The 21,624-nt window shown below is 46.3% G+C and overlaps 1 protein-coding gene across 7 annotated transcripts in view; it reads left to right on the top strand.

Annotated features, from left to right (window-relative positions):
- Positions 1-21,624, top strand: part of KMT2D (lysine methyltransferase 2D) — a 1,389,531-nt gene that overhangs the window by 1,250,105 nt on the left and 117,802 nt on the right. For all 7 annotated transcript variants that reach the window (XM_085600422.1, XM_085600421.1, XM_085600420.1 and 4 more), the window contains 3 exons: positions 9,647-9,786; positions 14,615-15,779; positions 16,223-16,359. In XM_085600422.1, coding sequence (XP_085456548.1) covers positions 9,647-9,786; positions 14,615-15,779; positions 16,223-16,359 — 1,442 coding nt within the window. The remainder of the gene's footprint in view (positions 1-9,646; positions 9,787-14,614; positions 15,780-16,222; positions 16,360-21,624) is intronic.

Below are 21,624 nucleotides of genomic sequence, written 5' to 3'. Positions count from 1 at the left end.
TGGCCATGATTATCTGACCATCACTAAAGGAGGGGAGCAGTGTCTGGAGGTTCTGTCCTCCAATGCTTCAGAGCCAAAGCTCGAGAAAGCCCACACACCAGATTTCCCCTTTCCACCTCCTGCACCCTAGAGTCAACCCCATGAGGTTTGAGCTCATAAGTACTCACAGGCCAAGTGCTCACAGGGTGAGCACCACTCTGAGTGAGTCTGGCACCAAGCCCCACGACTGGCCTGAAAAGGCACCAACCTTAAGGTCTGGCTCATGAATGCTCCCTCTGCTACTAGCAAGCCCCCAGCTAAGGCCATCAAGCAGTACTACCCATTCATGCAGCTGAAGCCACAAAAAACGCCTACACACCCCTAACCTCCCCCTGCTGACCCAGACAGACATATATCCCCCTACCCAATCAACTTCCCCCTCCTGAATACACCACTGTGTATCACACAGTTAAACAGTGCACAATTTCTTGGAGACTGTCCAGGTCTGAAAGGTCAGTTAAGTACCTCCATTTGGTAATTTGGCAAAGACTTCTAGTGGTCCATACCGCTAGGAAAAGACACCCAGGCAACAGAGGATGTACTTGTCCCAGATATGGAGAGCAAGAGGATCGATATTGCTGGCAAGCGCATGACTTAGGGGGGGGGGGGGGCACAATGAATAATTGCCAGTTGGGTTGGAATACTCTCTAGGTACAACTGCCATCACTGGGACGAAATGGAGGAGCTAGTCCAACACCTCACTAAAGCCCTTCACTAGAGGCGTTACGAACGGCTGGCAGAAGGCGAGATAATCTCCAGCGCTAACAGGTGCCAATGCTGTCTCTTGTGTAATGAACACCTACATCCTGCTACGGAGACTTGCCTGGCTGAGGGTCCCCAGCTTCAGGCCAGAGGTAGTGCAGCAGCTCCTCAAAGTGCCCTTTAGTGGCAAGTTTCTGTTCATCCAACAGGTCATTTCAATACTGGGGAAAAATATTAAGGCCAAGGAGACCGTCGAATCAGTATCTTCCTTAAAGACCTCAGCAGCCAGGTCTGCATTCCATAAACAGGTCATAGGAAGAGCAAATAAAACCTATGCCTCCCCAGAGGAAAGGGTACCTCAGAAACAAACATTTTAGGACCCAGAGGGGTGGATACCATGGCAATGATAGAGGCAAGTGGAGAGAGTGATCCAGCAAGGGCGCCTGTGCTTCTGACCCCTCCTCCCCCGACCCCTCCTCCCCAAAAAATGGGTGCTGTCAATGGTACAGGAGGGGTACAGCCTGGAGTTCCACACCATCAAACATACCACACCATCAAACATACCACCTCACTGCCAAGACTTCAGTCGCAACAATCTGACTACTAAAGAGGGAAGTGCAAGCACTCCAAGCCAAAGGAACCATTGAGCTGGTGCCCTCTTTCCACTACAGTAAAGGTCTTCATCCAAATAGGACAGGGCTCTGCTGCTGATCCTAGATCTCGGCCACTAAACCAGTGCATCCTTCAGAGCACTTCCACATGACTACCGTAAAGGACGACGTCATGCTGCTCCAAAAAGGGAACTTCATGACTGTCCTCAAGCGCACCTACTTCCACATCCCCATGCTTCCAGCTCGCCACCACTGTCTGCACTGTATGGTAAGTTGACCAACAGTACAATACTGCCAGTTGAAAGTATGGAGTCACTACGGCCCAAATTACTTGCACATTATCTAGCAATAGTGAGTGTGCACCTCCTCAAAAACACCATTGACCGCTTTTCTTACCTGCACAACTGGCTGATAAAGAGCAGTACCAAAGAGCAATGCCTAGCTCACACTTGGGCAGCAGAGTCTTTGATGGGTAAGCCTTATCTGTTTAACAATGCCAACAAATCACCTATCCATCCCCAGTAATTTAATTTTTAGGGTCTCTACTAAATATGATCATAAGGAAGACCTACCTCAACCATGGCATTCCAGATCCTGCAACCTCTTTTTCACAACATCCTGTTACGGTAAGGATCGTTTTGCTGCGTTAATCTTTTCTGGATTCACTATGCTGTGCCTTATTCCGCCATCTAGTGGTTGGGTCTGGAATTGTATTCTTTTTTTTTTTTTTTTTTTCCGTGGCCACTGGGCGTCAACATCCCATTTGGTGTCCTTCTGTGACTTCAACGTGCTTCCTCCGGAAGCTCCCTCCTTTGGTCGCTATCTTCAGATTCTTTTTTTTCGCCGTTGGGTCTGAATCGATACAGGAGCTCCAAAAGTTTGGAGAGAAGAATCAACGAAAAATGATAAAAACATCAAGAAAATAACTTAATCGATGTACCGGCATTCCAGTCGGTGAACCAGGACACAGCGAAGAGAAAAAAGACCAAAGCTTCGACGTCTTACAGAGAATGTGCATACAGGGGGCTCCCTGTGCGCGGTAATGAACAAGACATCATTCAAGTTCTGCAACAATTGTCACCACAAGTACGCACAAAAGGATCAGCATCTGGTCTGTAACCTTTGCCTGCCGCTGGACCACGGAAGCGAAGATTGCAACGCATGCTCGGCGTTCACCCCGAAGACTTTAAGGGTGAGAGAGAGGCAGAGAAGAGCAAATTACAACATGCAGGGCCAAGGGCCACCTCAGTCGCTTCAAGACCTGGGCCTCTCCAGCGAAGAAGAGGACACGCACGTCCCAGTCGTCGAGGTCGAAACGAAAACTCCGAAGGAGGTAAGAGAAGCATCGACTTCAAAACAGTCAGCCGACCCACGAAGGAGTGACTCCAAGTCCTCGAAAGGAGCCTTGCCGTCAACATTCAACGACCGCAAGTGTGTCCAAGGACAAACAGTCCGTCTGTTCCTTTGACAAGGACTCCCAGACGGTGAAAACCATAGAAAAGACAAAGTCGTCGAAGAGCAGTCACAAAAAGGACTCTTCGACGTCAAAAAAAGAAAGGGTTAAAAAAGCTTCGACTTCGATGTCGACAAGCTCCAAAAGAAAGGCAGTAAATCTCGACGCCGAAACACAAGCTTTGGAGATGGAAAAGAAAGACTCGAAGTCGAAATGGTGAGTATCTTGCAACGCAAGAAGGGTTTCGATGAGAAAATAAAGCAATTCAAAATTCCGCCGAAAATTTTGACCGCAGCCAAAAAAGATGTCAAAGAACTAGAGCTGCTGACAACGCCAGAACCGGTCGAGAAAGAAGAGTACTACGAGGCCAAAGGAGAGGATGAGGACCAAACCTATCACGGTTTGGCGACCTCTGAGGCGCAAGACATGCAGTGGCAAAATCTCGATGCCAAATCACCAGAAGAAGTGATAGACTCATACCCCTCGAGGCCCTCACCACCAGATGACTTTGAGATGTACAATCAGGTGATAAAGAAGGCTGCAGACACTTATGGAGTGCAGTTAGAGGAGGAAAAACCGCAATCCTGCTTTCTCCTAGAGACCTTGCTGCCTACACAAACAAGAGTCAATTCCTTCCCATGCTACCAAGAGTGCTGGACCAGGTTAAGGAAGCATTTAAAGAACCTGCTACATGCAAGGCTGTAACACCAAGGGGTGAGAAAAAGTACAAACATTCCTCTAAGGATCCTATGTATATCAGGGGTTCAGTGCCAGCTGATTCTATGATAACTTCCACGGCTAGGAAAAGAGCTTAGTACCCACTAATGTGGGGCCACCACCAGACAAGGAGAGCAAGAGAATGGATCTCATGGGAAGAAAGGTGGAACGAAGTGCGGCAATTCAGTGGCGCATCGCAAATTCAAATGCATTCATCAATAGACATGCATATCAACACTGGGAGGAAGTAGATGAACTACTAAAACATCTGCTAGACCAATTCCAAAGAAAGGTCAGCCACTTCGTGGAAGACGGGAAGAACATGGTGAACGCATGTTTAAAATCCGCCCTACATGCAGCAGAAACATCTAGCAGACAGATGATGATCGGGGTCACTGAGGAGAGGCACGCCTGGCTAAGAATTTCAGGTTTCAAACCAGAAGTACAAAATAACATAAACACCCTGTTCAATGGTGAACTATTTGGAACAGCTGTGGACAACAAATTAAATCAATTAAAGAAGGAATGAGACTGCAAGGTCCATGGGGGCACTACAATTCAGAGGCATGCGTAGGGGAGCACATCACGAAGACCAGCAGGCAGAGGTAACCACCAGCCTGTAGCCTCACACCAAACTTTTCAGGAAGGTTACCAAGGAGGAAGCCAGGGCCAACAACAACAAGGTTGGCAATACCAACATGGAAGACAATCCTTTCAAGGGCACTCTCAAGGAAGAGGCCAAACGCAAAAAGGGCGACAGCAACCCACCTCCAAGTGACTTCACGACAAGGTTTACGAACACTCAAACAAAATCTCAGAGGGTGCAACAAAAGACAAACCTAACAAAAGAACATGTCCCAAAAAACAAACAATTCCTCCAACATATAACAGCAGTGGGAGGCAGGATAAGAAACTTCTTCCAGGAGTGGAAGAAAATTTCATCTGACAAATGGATATTGAACATAATACAATACAAATGCTGCATAGAACTTGCAAAACAACCTCCAAGCAAAAAAACAAATAATAAGGCTCATTCAGCAAAGGAGCGATCTCATTTGCTCGAAGAAGCACAAGAGCTTTTGCACAAAAATGCCATAAAGAAGGTACCATACAAGGAAAGGAACAAAGGCGTGTATTCCACGTACTTCTTCCCACCAAAGGTGGATAGAACCTTACGATCAATACTAGACTTAACAAATTCATAAAGACTCAAAAATTCAAAATGACAACCTTACAAGAAGTAATACCTCAAATACAGGAAGGGTACTACATGGCAACTATAGACTTAAGGGACGCTTACTTGCACTCCCCCATGAACAGCAGACACAAAAGTCTATTGAGATTTGTGATCAACAAAACACACTACCCATTCACGGTGCTAGCCTTCGACTGAAATCAGCACCAAGAGTCTTCATAAAATGCCGAGAAGCAGTAGCTGCCCACCTAAGAAGGCAAGGGATTCATGTTTATCCATACCTAGACGACTGGTTAGTAAGAGCAAGCTCATACAATCTTTGCAAAAAACACATACAGAAAGTCTTCGAGACATTGGTCCAACTCGGTTTCTCGATACACTGGGAAAAATAGTCAATAGAACCAGAACAAGTAAAGATATTCTTAGGGGCAGAAATCAACACAATACTACAAAAGGTATTTCCAAGCACGAAAAGAACATTAGCGATACTGAAGGAGACTCATCTATACCACAAGGGGCAAGCTCTCACAGGACAGTGGACAAACTCCTAGGGATGTTGGCTTCATGCATTCATCTAGTCCCGAACATTCGACTACACATGAGACCATTCCAGGAATGTATTCAGCAGCATTGGTCACAGGCAAACAGGAAGTTGGGAGGATCTAGTGGTTGTCACGCAAACAGTTTATCAAGAGATGGCATGGTGGAACAGAAAGAACATGGCACAAGGGAGACTTCTCACACAACCAACTCAAACAGTGACCATTACAACAGATGATTCCCAGCTAGGGTGGGGAGCGCACATGAACAACCTCAAAGTAAGGGGATGGTGGACACAACAGGATGTGATAAAACACTTCAACTTCCTGGAATTAAAGGCAGTGTTCCTAGCCTTAAAAACGATTTCAGAAAGGGAAGAGGGTGTAAATCCAAACTGACAATAAGACTACCATGTTTTACATCAACCAACAAGAAGGAACACAAATGATAATGCTATTAACCCTAGCCCAAGAACTATGGAGATGGGCAATCCCAAGGAAAATAGACTTACTAGCAATACATCTTCCAAGGAAGGACAATGTAGAAGCAGACCGGGTGAGCAGGCAAGCATCAGCATCCCACGAATGGGAAATGAATCAATCAGAAATCCTAAAGCTATTTAAAAAAACGGGAACTCCTTAAATAGGCCCGTTTGCAACACCCCAAAATGCCAACGCTTGGCATCCAGGCAACCGTGCAAACAGTCCCTAGGAAATGCACTATGGATAGACTGGTCAGGAACATTTGCTTACGCTTTTCCCCCCCCCGATGCCACTGCTACACAGAGTACTCAACAAGTGCAGGATCAGCCACATGACATTAATACTCATAGCACCTCAGTGGGCCAGACAAACTTGGTTCTCACAGATAATGGAAATAAGTCAAGGGACAATGCATAAGTTCCCCAACAGAAAGGACCTCTTAACAATGCAGAACGGAAAGGTGCTACACCCAGAACCAGACAGCCTAAGCCTGGCACATGGCTCCTGAGGACTTAGAATTTGCTCACCTCAGACTACCAGAGAGCACAATGGCAGTACTCAGGGGAGCGAGAAGACCTACAACAAGTAAGTGTTACACAGCCAAATGGAAAAGATTCTCTCAATGATGCCTTGTAGAAAAACTTTCAAAAAGGATCACAAGAGATTCATCAGTACTAAGATACTGAACATATTTACTACAGAATAAACTGAGCTATACATCTATAAGGGTACACCTAGCAACAATCGTAGCGTACACAAGGGGAAAAACAGGGAAGAGTTTCTTCACATCCCATGTGGTCAAAAGATTCCTAGAAGGAGCCAAAAGAATAGCACCTCCAAAAAAGATGCCACCACCTGCATGGAATGGAATCTCAATGTAGTACTAGCTCAAATGGTGAAGGCACCATTCGAACCAATCCACAAAGCAACGCTACAAATGCTCACACTGAAAACTGTGTTTTTAGTTGCAATTACATCACTACATAGGGTAAGTAAATTGCAGGCTCTAACACAAGAGCCTTACTTCCAAATACTTAATGACAGAGCTGATCCACAATTTATGCCAAAGGTGGTATCAAAGTACCACATAAACCAAGCAATACAAATACCAAGTTTTTTCCAAAAACCAAGGACCCAAGCAGAAAGGGCATTACACACCCTGGACGCCAGAAGGGCAGTCATGTACTACATAGAAAGAACCAAAGAATACAGGAAAACAAAACAATTCTTTGTATCATGTGCCAACAGTTTTCTTGTACGACCAGTCACAAAGAATACCATTGCAAGATGGATTGCACAAGCCATACAGTTGTGCCACAAACAGGCAGGTCAGACATTACAAAGAGCACCGCACGCTCACTCAACAAGGAAGAAAGGAGCAACAGTAGCTTTTCTAGCAAATACGCCTATTCAAGACATTTGCCAAGCAGCCACATGGTCTTCAGCGCACACATTCACAAAGCACTACTGTGTGGATATTCAAATGAATAAAGAAGCACAAGTAGGACAAAAGGTCTTACAACATATTTTCACAAACAAACGCTCATCTTCCACCCAACCACCACAAGACTAGCAAACCACTACAAAGTCTATACACAGCATAGTGATTCCAGAAAAGATTCATGCTGCAAAACTGAAGTTTCTTACCTGTCGGTGTTTTGCAGCTTGAAGAATTTTCTGGATTCACTAGCGAACCCACCATCCTCCGCCAGAAAGATGAGACAAGAGGAAGAAATATATGAAACAAGAACGAACAAAGGTGGGAGCTTCCGGAGGAAGCACGTCGACGCCACAGAAAGACACCAAATGGTGGTATGTCGACGCTCACCGGCCACGAAAAAAAAATACTACAATTCCGGTCCCAACCACTAGATGGCGAAATAATGCACAGCATAGTGAATCCAGAATCTTCAAGCTGCAAAACTACACCGACAGGTAAGAAACTATACGTTATGAGACTGTTGAGGGTGATGGCTTCATGTATTGCAATAGTACCACAGGGAAGACTATACATGCTGCCCTCGCAAGACTGTCTGTTGAGGCAGTGGTCACAAGTGGTGAGACAGCCCAAGATTCAGCATACCCTCCTGTGCTGGAGCAACAAGTACTTGTTGCTGAGGAAGCCTTTTCTGGGACCACTTCTGCTGGTAACCATTACTGGGGATGACTCCCTTATGTAGTTGGGAGCACACCTTAACCTCATGACTGTACAGGATACCTGGACATCAGAACAACAGTTGCCTTATTAAATACCAGGAACTCTTAGCTGTCAGTTAACTCTTGCAGATTTTTTACAGGCTTATTCGAGGCAAAACAGTCTTCATGAAGAGAGATCAATATGACAGCGATTTATTGCATCCACAAAAAGGGGTCACTCAGTTGCCCCAGCCTTCTGAATTATCCAGGACACTAGGCATTGGGCCATTTGGCACCACAATCCGTTCCAAGTGGAGCATCTTCCGGGGTGGATGGTTTCTTTGCGGAACGCATCCAAAAGTCCTCCAAAAGTACTGTCCCCAAAAAGGAACTCCCATTATTGATTAAGTTGTCAGCATGCAAAATGCCAAAACCTTGCCTCCAGGTACCCTCACCCACAGTAAATCAGTAAAGCACTGTTGGCGAACTTGCCAGGGATATTTGCTTACACTTCTTCTCCACTTCCTCTGATCACGTAGGTTGTGAGGAAAATGATGCAAGTATCAATGACCCTCATTCTGGTGGCACCAATATGGGTCAGACAACCTTGGTACACACTGTACCTCACTTTGGTGCAGTATATATAGAGCCAGTTTCTTACACCGCTTGAAACCTTTATTTAATTCTCACCAGATTTCGGGTCCTCCTTTCGAATCACTGTATATGTTGTATGCAATTCTTGTCTTGTAACTTCTTTTCTAATTGCCATCAGATCTCTAATGAGAATTGAAAAGTGAGTTTCAAGCTTTGACAATAGAAGAACCAATCATTCAAGTTCGTAGATATAGGTTAGTTTTGAGGACAACCCCAGAATTCCTTCCCAAAGTGGTTTCCCATTTTCATGTTAACCAAACCATTGAATTGCCCATCTTCTCGCACCCAGACAGATGTCAAGAGGGTACTCATGTATTCTATTGACAAGACCAATTCTATCCAGAAGACAAATCAACTGCAAAGCCTCACATGGGTGATCCTGTTTATTTCCAAGGCAGGTATTGCTAGATGAATTGTGAAACTCATTCAAACGTGCCAGGGGCACTCTACATATACTGACTAAGGCACGTTCAACAAACAAAAAGTGAGCCACTATGGTTTTCCTGGGAAGCATTCTTTTAACAGGCATTTGTCAAGCTGCTACATGGTCAACACCATACAGGGTTCAGAAAGCACTATTGCTGACATCACATCAGAGGACGACATCACTGCGGAGTCACTCGACGCCCTCTGCCAGCACACAGGCGTAATGTGGGGACATTTTTTTCCAGATCCAGTCTGCGCTTGGGGAGGATTTTAAGTAGGGAATCTGTGGCTAGATCCTGTCTCTACCACATACAGCATTACCAAAGGTAAGTAACTTGTTCTTCTATACCTAGCCTTTAAAAAGCCCCAGGTTTATAGGGCGAAACATGTATTGGCTGAATTTCTGCTAATAAAATTTACTGTAGTTAAGTACATTGTGAAATAAAGGCTGAACTTCTGCAACCATGATCCACTCTATTAGCATAGTTTGAAACGAAGAACATTGACGGATTTCTTTATACAATGAACATTATTTTATTACACACCCACAACCACCCACCCACCACCACCACACCTCTAGTGGGGCATGGATATCTTGATCCCTTGCTTGCCTTTTTTTTGTGCTATATCTGAGATCTGTCAACCAGTTTCCGTAACACAACATTGCAAATACCATGTTTTTCTGTTGCAGAAGAGATCATCAGAAAGGATAAACCTGCAGTAGTCTTGAAGGGTCCACAAAATAGCAGTGAGTGGTTGAAGCAATTTGACACTTTGTTGCCGGGGTACACACTGAAGAACGACGTGGATATACTGAGTCTCCTGACTCAGGTTAGTAAAGAGTAGGATATTCTTTTAATGGTTCTGCTCTTGTTTATTTTCTTTATTTGAAAGTTCCCGAGCGTGTTAAGCTTGTTGCCGTGTATGTACATGAGAATTCCTGTTGGTTGAAAATTGTTACTAGTTACATAAGCCCCAGATGAGACAACCCTATATATATGTCCAACCTTATCCTCTTGTTTAAACGTGTGTATGGGAACTTACAATACTGGTGCATTCTAGCTTGTATGTGTTTGCAGCATGGGTTGTTGGATATCACATGCTGTGCTTTCTCTCCTGTCATCTGGTGTTGGGTTTGGAATAGGTCAGGTTGTTTTTCTGTAGTAATGCTTCCAGGCATGTGGTAAAGGAGGTGATAATTTCCTTGAAAATTGCAATGCACCCATTTATGGACTTATCTAGGAATTGTGTTTTTTTCAACTGTCTGCTCTGGATGTGACTAAGTGCTTCATCACTGTGTCTCCATGTCAAAAACGTGACATGAGAGACCGGAGAAATTTGGCAACTGAAAAGAAATGCACATTGACACTTCACAGCGCTGAACAATTTTAGAACAAACAAACTAATTCAGGGATAGTCCATGGCATGCTGTATAAGAATTTCTAGACTGGTCATTGCTCCAACTTAACCTTAAAATACCCTTGGTCTGATCACATCTTCTCACCGCAACCGTTGTTTGCAATGGAATCATGACAAGGTTAAGTGATGAGTATGTTAAGCCTTACATACATTTAAAGTGAATGGAGTACGCTCTAATTTAGCAGCACAACAATCTCAGAATGCACTTTTGTGGAGGAAATGAAGGACCCCATTCAGGGAGCTTAAACGAAGGGTCAGGCTTTACAGCACAATCATTGTTGACTTAGTGGAGCAGATTCCATAACCACAGTGTTTAGAGTGTTATTCTCCAGACCCCTGTGAGAAACGCAAAGGACACTGGGCAAAGACTCTTTCTACCTTAAGAGAATGAATGAACGGATTTATAGCGCACACGGCTGCTCAGAGGTATGTCCCAACGCTAGCGGGCAAACACCCTACAGTACACACCAGCTAACACACACCTCAGTCACACTGGGAAGAGCCAGGATTTCAATTTCCTACATAATGCAGTCTCAAGGGAATCCAACATAAATTGCATGGGAGTTTGTTCCAGGCTTTAGCTGCTAGAAAGGCGAAGAGAAGGATTTGCCTCTCCTGCTGGCCTGTTGGAAGCGAGGAATCGATGGAAGAATGGCAGAGGAGGAACGCAGTGTTCTCGAAGGACTATACTGTGCAAATCTCTTTGCCAGATAATCCAGACCAGCTAAATACACTGCTCTATGCACCAGAAACAGGGCTTTGAATAATATCCATTTCCTGATAGCAACCAGTGGAGAGCCTTCAGTGCCGATGTGGTGGACGAATGCCTAGGAGGACGTGAAAGAAGCCTGGTCGCCGCATTTTGGACCACCTGTAGGCGGCACACCAATACCTCCGCAGCTCCAAAATAGTGTGTTGGCGTAGTCAAGACATGAAGTGATCAACGAGTGAGTCATCACTCTCATTGCTTCCAATGGGGTTGGGGGAAGGATTTTTTTCAGGATGCAGAGCATGGCAAAGCAATGTCCCACCACTGTTGAGATTTGCGGCCGCATAGAAAAAGCAGCATCAAACTTCACCCCTAAATTCTTTACCACAGAAGCAGGAGGGAACAGCAGCATGGGGGGACCAAAGATCTTTCCAACAAATAGATCGATGAGATCCAAATGGGATGATTTCAGTCTTCTCCGGGTTGCATTTGAGTTGGCTGCCTAGCATCCAATCAAAAATGACGTGCATGCAATCCATGAAGGAGGTTGCAATAGATGCATGGAGCCATCAATTGCAAAGAGCAACCGGGTATCATCAGCATGAGAAGATTTGACAACCGAACGGCTCCACCACAGAGGCCAGCGGGGATATAAAGATTTTAAAAGGGGTGGGGCTAAGTGAGAAGCCATGTGGTACCCCTTGCTTGACTGCCTTGACTTTCAGAAGAAAAAGGAGCAAGCCAAACCCACTGGCCTCTGGAGTCCAAAAAGGACTTACCAGTCCCACACAGTACCCCTCACTCCGAAAGCAGACAAGGAGGATAGTGTGGAACGGTGTCAAAGGCGGCAGACAAATCAATTTAATATGGTCCAGTATCTCCAGAACAGCCGACTCAGTACTATGACAGGGCAGAAGCTGCACTGACTGGGATGAAGCACTTTTCCTACCTCGAGATACTCTGAGAGCTGCGCGTTGACCAATTTTTCTAATATTTTAGTGCAGGCTGGGAGAAGTGATATTGGCCTATAGTTACAGAATATGTTGGGATCTAAGGTCGGCTTTTACAACAGCGGGACCACTTTGGCCAATTTCTAAGCAACAGGCAGCACCCCTAGAGTGAGAGACTGATGAAAAATGGAATTAATCAGGGGGTTTATGACCTCAACCTCAAAAGTGTTTCAGCTCCATGAGGGTTAAGTGCCTTGGAGAAGTCTGACGCCTCATAAAGGATTGACTTCTTGGTGTAAAGTGCATCTCGAAAACGAGTGATGAGCCTCAGTGCTGAAAGGATTTGAAACCCTCATCACCCCTTTGACCTTAAAACCCAAACAACATTGCAGAGCCTACTTCTCAACATCAAAACACCGCCGGCAATACATTGAGCTTTCTTTCTGCTGAGCTGCTGGAGTCCAGCATTCTAGCAAGTAGAATTCATATTAATCCCTGACCAATTATTGCACCGTCACAGTAAAGGGACAGGAAGGTACACCAAAGTATAGGAAAACATTTTCTGAAGAGAAAATTGCACAATTCCTTGAAGGAACAAAAAAAGCAAGATAGTCTTGGTACTCCACCCAGTTATAGCTTTTAGACCAGCCACATCACAAGGTTTCTCACCTGAAAGACTTCTTATGTCAGAGACTGTGATTAAACCAACATCATGTGCCTCGATCTAGCAAAGTTGATCTAAGTCTTAGAATTAGGATATTTACAACTTCTTTGGGAATGTATGACAGTTCTTAAGGAAGCAAGACAGCCTTCTTCAAAGGTCAGTTACTTGTTTAAATGGAGATGTTTATGCTTTAATGTGGTAGATCAAAGATGGAGCTCTTACAGGCTTAATTGCAGATTATAATACAATACCCTTATGCAGTTGCAGAAAACAAGCTTGTCTGGACTAGAGGACTCTAACTTTATCTTTTTTAATGTTGGAAATTTCTCAGACTAAAAAGGTTTCCTGAACGGTTTCCCCAAAGAAAAAGAGAATTTCTTGTGGATCTTTTTGATTTTGTTTTCTGTTCTTGTGGAAAGATCTTTTGAGTTTGTTCCCTCTTGTGGTATCCAAACAAGGAAAGAGGTGCACGTGGGCTAAACCTTTTAGTCTCTGCCCTTTTCCTCTAACTATAGCTATAGAGGAGGACTGCTTCACAGTCTGTGCACAGTGTATGGTCTACATCCACACATCTTTCAACCACGCACTACACTGTAGTGTGCGAACCCTGTAGACAAGCACTTCAGTGCCCCACATAGCAAGAACTACATTAAGTAAAAATCCAGTACATGTTGCAAAAAGAAAACCTTACTTAGCCCAAACTCAGTTTTTAGCTTGTGTTGTACATTCATATTGAACACTCATGCTTAACTGTAGGCTGGGAAGTTGTTGTATAAGCTTTATTTCACTTTAATAACAATCACAATTTACTTTCATGAAGGGTAGTAATTTTCTTTTTTTAAGTTTCACCCTGGATCCTTGTGCATTGTTAATTTTGTGGACATGATCAGGAGTCCGTAATCGCATGCTTGAGAACTAGAGCCATATGTATGAAAGGATTTTACCCATTCTGTCTCAATGGGAAAATGTGTCCGTACATATGGTCCCAAAGGTTTTACTACCGAAAAGCAATTTTCAGATTCCTAGCCCAACTCTAGATTGTAGTAGAGTACACAGCATGCGATTCTTAAACACCACAAGCCTAAAACACTGTTACTGGTAAGTAACTTTTTTTATTTTCCCTTAGTTTCTACATAGTTCTAATCACTCACAAGGGAACCTCAGAACGAATTGATGAGATGTGATGATTCTATATGGGGTACTTGATTCTGGGGATTTTAAGATACCTAAGGTGTGATAAACCCTCCATAGAGGTAGGTCTTGTATAATAATAGTAAGATAATGCAACATTTTAAAGAGATCATACGTGCTGGTGTTTTCTATCGCTGTTAAAATTTGGTAACAAGAATAGGATTTGATGCATTGAATTATCTTTGCACTTCAGCAGGTTAACATTTTTGGAAATGCATTCACGTAATCAGTTTCATGTCTAAGTGAGCTGGCATCATTATCCCTTTCACTGCTGCTTTTAAGTAGGCTGCCAACAAAAGGTGCTTCTGGCTTTCAAATTTGGTACTGTTTAAACATTACCAGCTTTCCCAGGAAGTAGTTTGCACCTGTTGTCTTTTATCAGCATGCGTTTCTATCTGTGCCACGGACTATTGTCTATACACTAGTCCCTCTTTGGTCCTTGCAGGTCTCCCCTATTATTTTCCATGTGTGCCTCATTTTGAATTTAGGAACATTGTCCACCGGGTCATTTGAGGATAAAATTGCATGTGTCCCTTTGTCTGCTGGATAAAGAAAATTGATGTCTGTCTTACTTTTCTCCCTGTATGCAAGGTAACCCTTTATCCTCCATAATGCCCCTCTATTTTACTTTGACCTGTATATATTGATGATGTTCTTGGCTTCTGGTTTATGGACTGGTCCTGTCTAATCTTGTCACTTGTATTCTTTTTTCTGAAACTTTTATAGGAATCACCAGCCATAGAGAAAGTTGGGCAGCATCGTTATGTCAACAAAGTATCCAACTTGGATGTTCGCCAGCTGCCCATTATGCCGGAGGAGTCCTCTCCCCCACTGTCTCCGTTTGCACCGTCTCCTTCAAGTAGCACAGAACCAAAAACCCAGGAACTCGAATATGGGCCAGAGTCAAGACCCCCTATGCCGCAATCTCCACTTCCTCCATCTCCTCCACCACCCTCTCCTCCCATTGAAGACATGAGAGAGATTGCGAAAGTAAAACAGCGCTCCCGCCCCTCTGAAGACAATGAGGAGGCACGTCCACGGATCAAAAAATGGAAGGGGTTGCGCTGGAAGCGGTTGCGAATCCTCATCACCATACAGAAGGGTGGTGCAAAGCGTGATGGTGATAAAGAGATATCCGAGTTTATTGAAAAGCTTGGTACCACCCTCAGGCCAGAGACTCTTCCTATAGACCTGCGGAAGTGCTGTTTCTGCCATGAGGAAGGGGATGGTGCAACAGATGGCCCTGCACGACTACTAAACCTTGACCTTGACCTCTGGGTACACTTGAACTGCGCTCTTTGGTCCACAGAGGTTTACGAGACGCAAGGGGGTGCCCTTATCAATGTGGAGGTGGCACTGCACCGTGGACTACTCACCAAGTGCTCTGTGTGCCAGAAGACTGGTGCCACCAACAGCTGTAATCGCATTCGCTGCCCCAATGTCTATCACTTTGCCTGTGCCATCCGTGCCAAATGCATGTTTTTCAAGGACAAGACCATGCTCTGCCCCATGCACAAGCTTAAAGGACCATGTGACCACGAGCTCAGCTCATTTGCCGTTTTCCGCCGTGTTTATATCGAACGAGACGAAGTTAATCAGATTGCCTCAATCATTCAGCGGGGTGAGCGTATCCACATGTTCCGTGTAGGTGGGCTAATCTTTCATGCCATCGGTCAGCTACTCCCCCATCAACTAGCGGACTTCCACAGTGTAACTGCTCTTTATCCAGTAGGTTATGAGGCTACGCGCATTTATTGGAGTATGCGCTATAACAACCGGCGCTGTTGCTACCGCTGTTCCATCTGTGACAATAACGGCCAGCCTGAGTTCACCGTGCAGGTGATGGAGTACGGTCACGAGGATGTGGTGCTGTCCGATTCCTCTGCACAAGGTGAGACATTGGCGCATACAGGTTTGTGAGGAGCCAGGGTATGGAAGTTGCTGGGTCAGATTCAGGGTTTCTTGAATGTGGATATAGAAGTAGAGTGGACTGCCCATAATGCTATTCCTCGTCCCATCTAGAGCTTTATCCTTTTTCATTAGATTCAGTGGGTATAGTGAAGCTGAATCTGCCATGTTTCTATTGCATGAAGAGGTGTTTACATTAAAACTGTAGTTTTCCTTAGTGGTGATCGAGGTTACAGGTCACAGTGTGGTCTAAAGGACCACCTGGGCAGTGGTTGGAGTCACCCACAGTGACTTTGTGGAGCGTGACAAGGAAAGTAATTTCGTGCAGCTGTCAAGATGAGTTTTCCATTGATGGTTATATCTTCCCTATTGATTCTTGTGATTCAAGGTCCCATTGAGGAGATCTGACTGCTTTTTTTTTCTTAGCTGTTTGGAATCAGATTGTGGAGCCTGTGGCAAGGATGAGAAGAGAGTTGGACATGCTGCGACTGTTTCCTGAATACCTGAAAGGAGAGGATCTCTTTGGCCTAACGTTGCATGCTGTTGTGCGCATTGCAGAATCGGTAAGTCTGGTCTTCTCACTGCAGTGATCTTTTTGTGAGTTAGCCGTGGGCAGTATTGTCGTTCATGGTGTCTATAAATGTGCTGCATCTACAGTAACTATTCCTTCATTGTAGGCCTCGGTATATGTTACATGAGCCAATGCCATGCCTTTGCTGTTGTCCTGTGCGCTAACCCTGCATGAGACAGCATGTTTTTTTCTATAGCCTTGCTTACTGTTGATGTGCGAGCAGAGTGAGAAGCTGTATTCGGGGTGCTTCCTATGTATGATTTTTAAATGAACAGTGACTGACTGGCCGTACTCCACCGATCTACACTTGATGAAACTAGGTGCCTGCTGACTGGGCAGCGTTTAAGGACTATGTTATTGCTCAGTGTGCATTGAATGCCTGCTTGTGTTCTTGGTGAAATAGCTGTGAGAATCCATGCCAGCGTAGTAAATTATCAAATGTCTTTGTGCTTACTGAGTTAGTAGCAAGTTTGTGTGCTTCATAAATAGAGGTTGTGCACCTACTGAGTGAAAAGTGGGAGGTCCTGAACATTTGTTAATTAGTAGAATTTCTACCCTCCTGTGGGGTGCAGAAGTGCATTATCAAATGGGTAACAGGCCTCACAGTGGTAGAATGCATGGTTGATAGTGTTCTGGTTGTCATCCTATAGTGAAAGAGTGCTTATGTGCATGAGTGACCTTAGAAGTGTTCGGAGTACAGTACCTAACAGTATGATGGAGGTGAGGATTAGGTGTGTAAATTACACTTATTTGCTGGCAGTTCTAATTAGGCTGCAGGGCCTTTATTTGTACGAAATGGGCCAGAAGGGGAGTTGGTGGCATGAGCAGTAGCTATGCAGCTATTTACACGCAGGGATGCTGCCAGTTCCTGTAGAATTTCACCTTGTAAAAGACGAAAGAAGTGAAAGAGCAATTAAGGTTGCAAACATGAGCACAATGTAGTCAGTTTTTAAATGCCCAGATTTCACCTGCTCTTAGAAGGCTGAAGGAGGTTTAGATTTGAACAGTGGTTGTTGTCCTGAGCCCTTCTTATGCATAGGCTTGCTGGGTGAGCAGTAATAGTTATGGATATTTACTTACTGCCCATGCATTAAAGGTCTTGCAACAAGAGACACATGAACCACTTTTGAAAAGTGCGATCAAAACAGTACCATTATAAGAAAGGGACACAGGAGTACATGCCATATACTTAAGTTCGAGGCATGTGGGCTGCTGAATTCATATCTGTGCATAGATCGCCGCCTAGTGTTGGGTCCGGATGTTTGCACGTTGTTGTCCTGGAAGAGTCTTCGAAGTATCCTTGGATAGGTGACTCCTCCCCTGGACTACAGTGCGCATGGGCATCCTCTCCATCCTCAGATTGTTTTTTTCCGCCATTGGGTTCGGATGTGCTATCTTGGCTCAAGTTAGGAAAATATTTTGTCGAGGCCAAAAGGCCTTTAGTTCGCGTCGGTACTGTTTATCGATCGGTTTTCGATACAACCTTGTTAGTTTACTAACTTTCAGCACCGACTTTTTTCGCATTTACCTGTTCATCGACTACTTCGACGATGGAATCGAGGACGCCATTCAAGAGGTGTCCGGTATGCAATGCGAAGTACCCACACATCGACGTCCATCCGGTGTGCAACAAATGCCTTTCGCCGGACCACGACGAATCGACATGCATGGCCTGTGCCCGGTTCCGTTCAAAAAAGACTCTACGGAATCGACGAGCGGCGAGACTCGAGGCGCAGCACGCGGCACCGGCCCCAGCAGACATCTTCAACGAGGCCGAAGACGTCGAAGAATTGGAAGTCTTAACCTCCAGTCCCGTTTCCGAACACGGATCCGGATCGGACGAAGTCGACGAATCACTCTTCCACAGAGGTGAAGACGACACCGAGGTAGGAGACGACGAGGAGGCCTTAGGGGCCGAAGAGAGTAGCTCCAATGATGAACAAGGCCTACCTGTTTAGACCGAAGAAGGCCCAGTTCCACGGCCTATGGCTCCGGTCGAGGGATCGCCTTCGGGCCTTACCCGAGACCCATCCCGCAGTTCTTCGGCCCCGCCCTCGGGCCCGGCCTCGGACATCCAGCGGCAGCCATTACCGCTTAAACCAGCTGGTTTCCCTTCCATAAAACCGAAACCGAAAGCTGCTCCGGTTCCACCGAAACCGAAAGTGACGCTGGTCGGATCGAGGCCTTCCACGCCTTCGACGCCAGCGCGACGCGTCGACACCGACCGCACCAAGAGAGACTTCGGTGCCGAACTTGAAGCGGGCGACGTCGGAGTCGACAAACGGAAAAAGGCCTTCGGCGCCGACAAACCTGCTCGGCTCCCGGCACCGACGCCACTGACACCGAGGGCTGCACCGCCTGCTGCGTCTCGCATCGCTCCCTCGACGACACCAAAGCCTCACGCATCGAAGACGTCGACGGTCATCTCCGCACCTCGACTCGATGAACCACCGGCGCCGAAAAAGTCCACGGCCGCCTCTACGAACCTGGTCGGTGCCAAAGCCTCAAAGGCGCTCCAAGGACGACCTGGTGCGACACAAAGCAGCAAAACCAAGGCTGCCCTCCAGGACCCGTCTGGTTCCGGTCCGATCGAAGCTCCAGCAGCCTCTTCGGTGCCAGCCAACATTACCTTTGGCTTGCCTCCGTCAACAATCCCGAAAATGTTCCAACTCAGAACACGGGTCACCCAGACTACGATTACACCTGCTGAGACGTCTCCGTCACGTGTCATCGACGCCAACACTGGCAGGATGATCCTCCACGAGCGAAGGATAACTTCGGAACCACCGTTGGACCCTTTCAGGATCCCACTAAAAAGGAAGCTGCCTGTAGAATCAGAACCTCTCCTTTATGAACCTTTCCACTCATCCTACCAGGATCCACAACTATTCTCCCCCACACGTTCCGACACGGATGCGTTGGAGGATTACATGGATGACCAAGTCCCCTACCATGGAGACACAGACCCTGATGACCAGCAGGACCCTGATCACACTTGGGGCGACCCTGTAGACCCAGGTGCACCTCTCGATGCACAGGACCCACAACTCTATGGGGCAAAAACATCTCCCACAGAGGATACTGCAGCCTTCAACGCTCTTATTGAACGTGCTGCCAATAACCATGGGGTGCAGCTTCACTCTGACACCGTCGAAGATGACTTTCTTATGGACACTTTCGCATCCTCAGAACGGCATGTAAAGACTCTGCCCATGTTGAAAGGAGTCCTCAAACCAGCCAAGGACATTTTCAAGGAACCCACCAGGGCACGAGTGATAAACCCCAGGATTGATAAGAAATACCGATCAGCACCTGGGGACCCTACTTACATCAGAGGCCAATTACCACTAGACTCCATTGTCGTAGCGAATGCTCGCAAGAGGGCACACTCGCAAACGACAGGTGACGCTCCTCCCCCGGACAAAGAGTCCAAGGTGTTAGAGACCTCTGGCAAGCAAGTTGCCGCCCAAGCTGCCAACATATGGCGCATAGCCAACACTCAAGCGCTCCTTGCTCGCTATGATAGAGCGCACTATGACACACTGGAGCAAATATTCCAACATCTCCCTGACCAGTTCAAGGAAGGCGCAGAAATGCTCATCAGAGAAGGACAGCTACTCACGAATGCTTCCATCAAGTGTGCACTAGATGCTGCAGACACGGCTGCCCGGGCCATAAACACAAGCGTCATGCTGCGACGACATGCCTGGTTACGAATCTCAGGATTCAAGCCTGAGGTACAAAACAATATACTCAACCAGCCTGTCAACCCCGACTATTTATTCGGGCCAGAGGTTGACACCACCCTTGAGAAGATAAAAAAGGACACGGACACTGCAAAGTCCATGGGCGCTCTCCAAACTCAGTCCTTTCGGAGCGGCTCCTTTCGTCGCCCCGGAAACAAGGGAGCAGGTAGAGGACAGGGGTCACAACAAACATATAACAAAGGCAATACACAGACCACCTACGATAAAAACACCCGGGGTGGATATCGTGGCTCCAGTACAAAGGGCAGAGGACGCGGCTACGGCAACACCAGGTCCTCCCCCAAGAACAAGCAGTGACGCCCTCTCCCTTCCTCCCGACCACATAACACCTGTCGGGGGAAGGCTACAAAGGTTCCTGTCCACGTGGAACTCCATCACCACGGACAGGTGGGTCAAAGATATTGTAAAATACGGTTACTGTCTGGAGTTAACCTCCACTCCACCCACAATACCACCAAGAAACCGTCCTATGTCCTCAGAGCACTTAACGCTCTTACAGAAAGAGGTGCAAAGTATGCTTCTAAAAGGCGCTATAGAGGTCGTACCCATCCACGAGCAGGGTACGGGGGTGTACTCCCTCTACTTCCTAATTCCAAAAAAGGACGGGTCACTCAGACCTATATTAGACCTCAGACCCCTGAACCAGTACATTCTTTCAGAGCACTTTCACATGCTCACTCTACAGCAAGTCCTTCCGCTTCTCAAGCAGGGAGACTTCCTAGCCACACTGGACCTCAAGGATGCGTATTTCCACATACCCATCCACCCCTCACACAAAAAATACCTCAGGTTCACTGTTCAGGGGCAGCACTATCAATTCAAAGTCCTTCCCTTCGGCGTGACAACAGCGCCCAGGGTTTTCACGAAGTGCCTAGCTACGGTGGCAGCACATCTACGGAGGCAGCATATACACGTCTACCCCTACCTAGCCGACTGGCTCGTTCAAGCGAAGTCGGCCCAGCAATGTGCCAGCCACATGTCCCGCACCATTCACCTTCTTCACAGTCTGGGATTCTCACTAAATTACCCAAAGTCCCATCTCCAGCCCGCACACGTACAACAGTACCTAGGTGCGACTATAGACACTCTGGCGGCCACAGCTCAGCCAAATTTAGTGAGGATCAACAGCATACAGCTGCTGATCTCCAAGTTCAAACCCAATCACTCACTTCCAGCGCGAGTGTTTATGCAGTTGATAGGCATGATGGCCTCCTGCATCTTCATAGTCCCGCACGCGAGATTACATATGCGCCCGCTTCAGGAGTGACTAGCACGTCAGTGGAATCAGGCTCAAGGACAGTTGAAAGACCTAGTGTTGGTGAGCGGTCGGGCATACAACTCTCTGCATTGGTGGAATCCACAAAACCTTTGCAAGGGCCGACCATTCCAAGAGCCTGTCCCACAGATAGTACTGACAGCGGACGCGTCTCTCCAGGGATGGGGAGCTCATGTACTCCACTACACAGTGCAGGGACTATGGACGACACAAC

Source organism: Triturus cristatus, chromosome 4_2, assembly GCF_964204655.1.
Source record: "Triturus cristatus chromosome 4_2, aTriCri1.1, whole genome shotgun sequence".
Lineage (NCBI taxonomy): Eukaryota > Metazoa > Chordata > Amphibia > Caudata > Salamandridae > Triturus > Triturus cristatus.
Note: the sequence above shows the minus strand (reverse complement) of the source record. Positions and strands in the feature narration are given on the sequence as shown.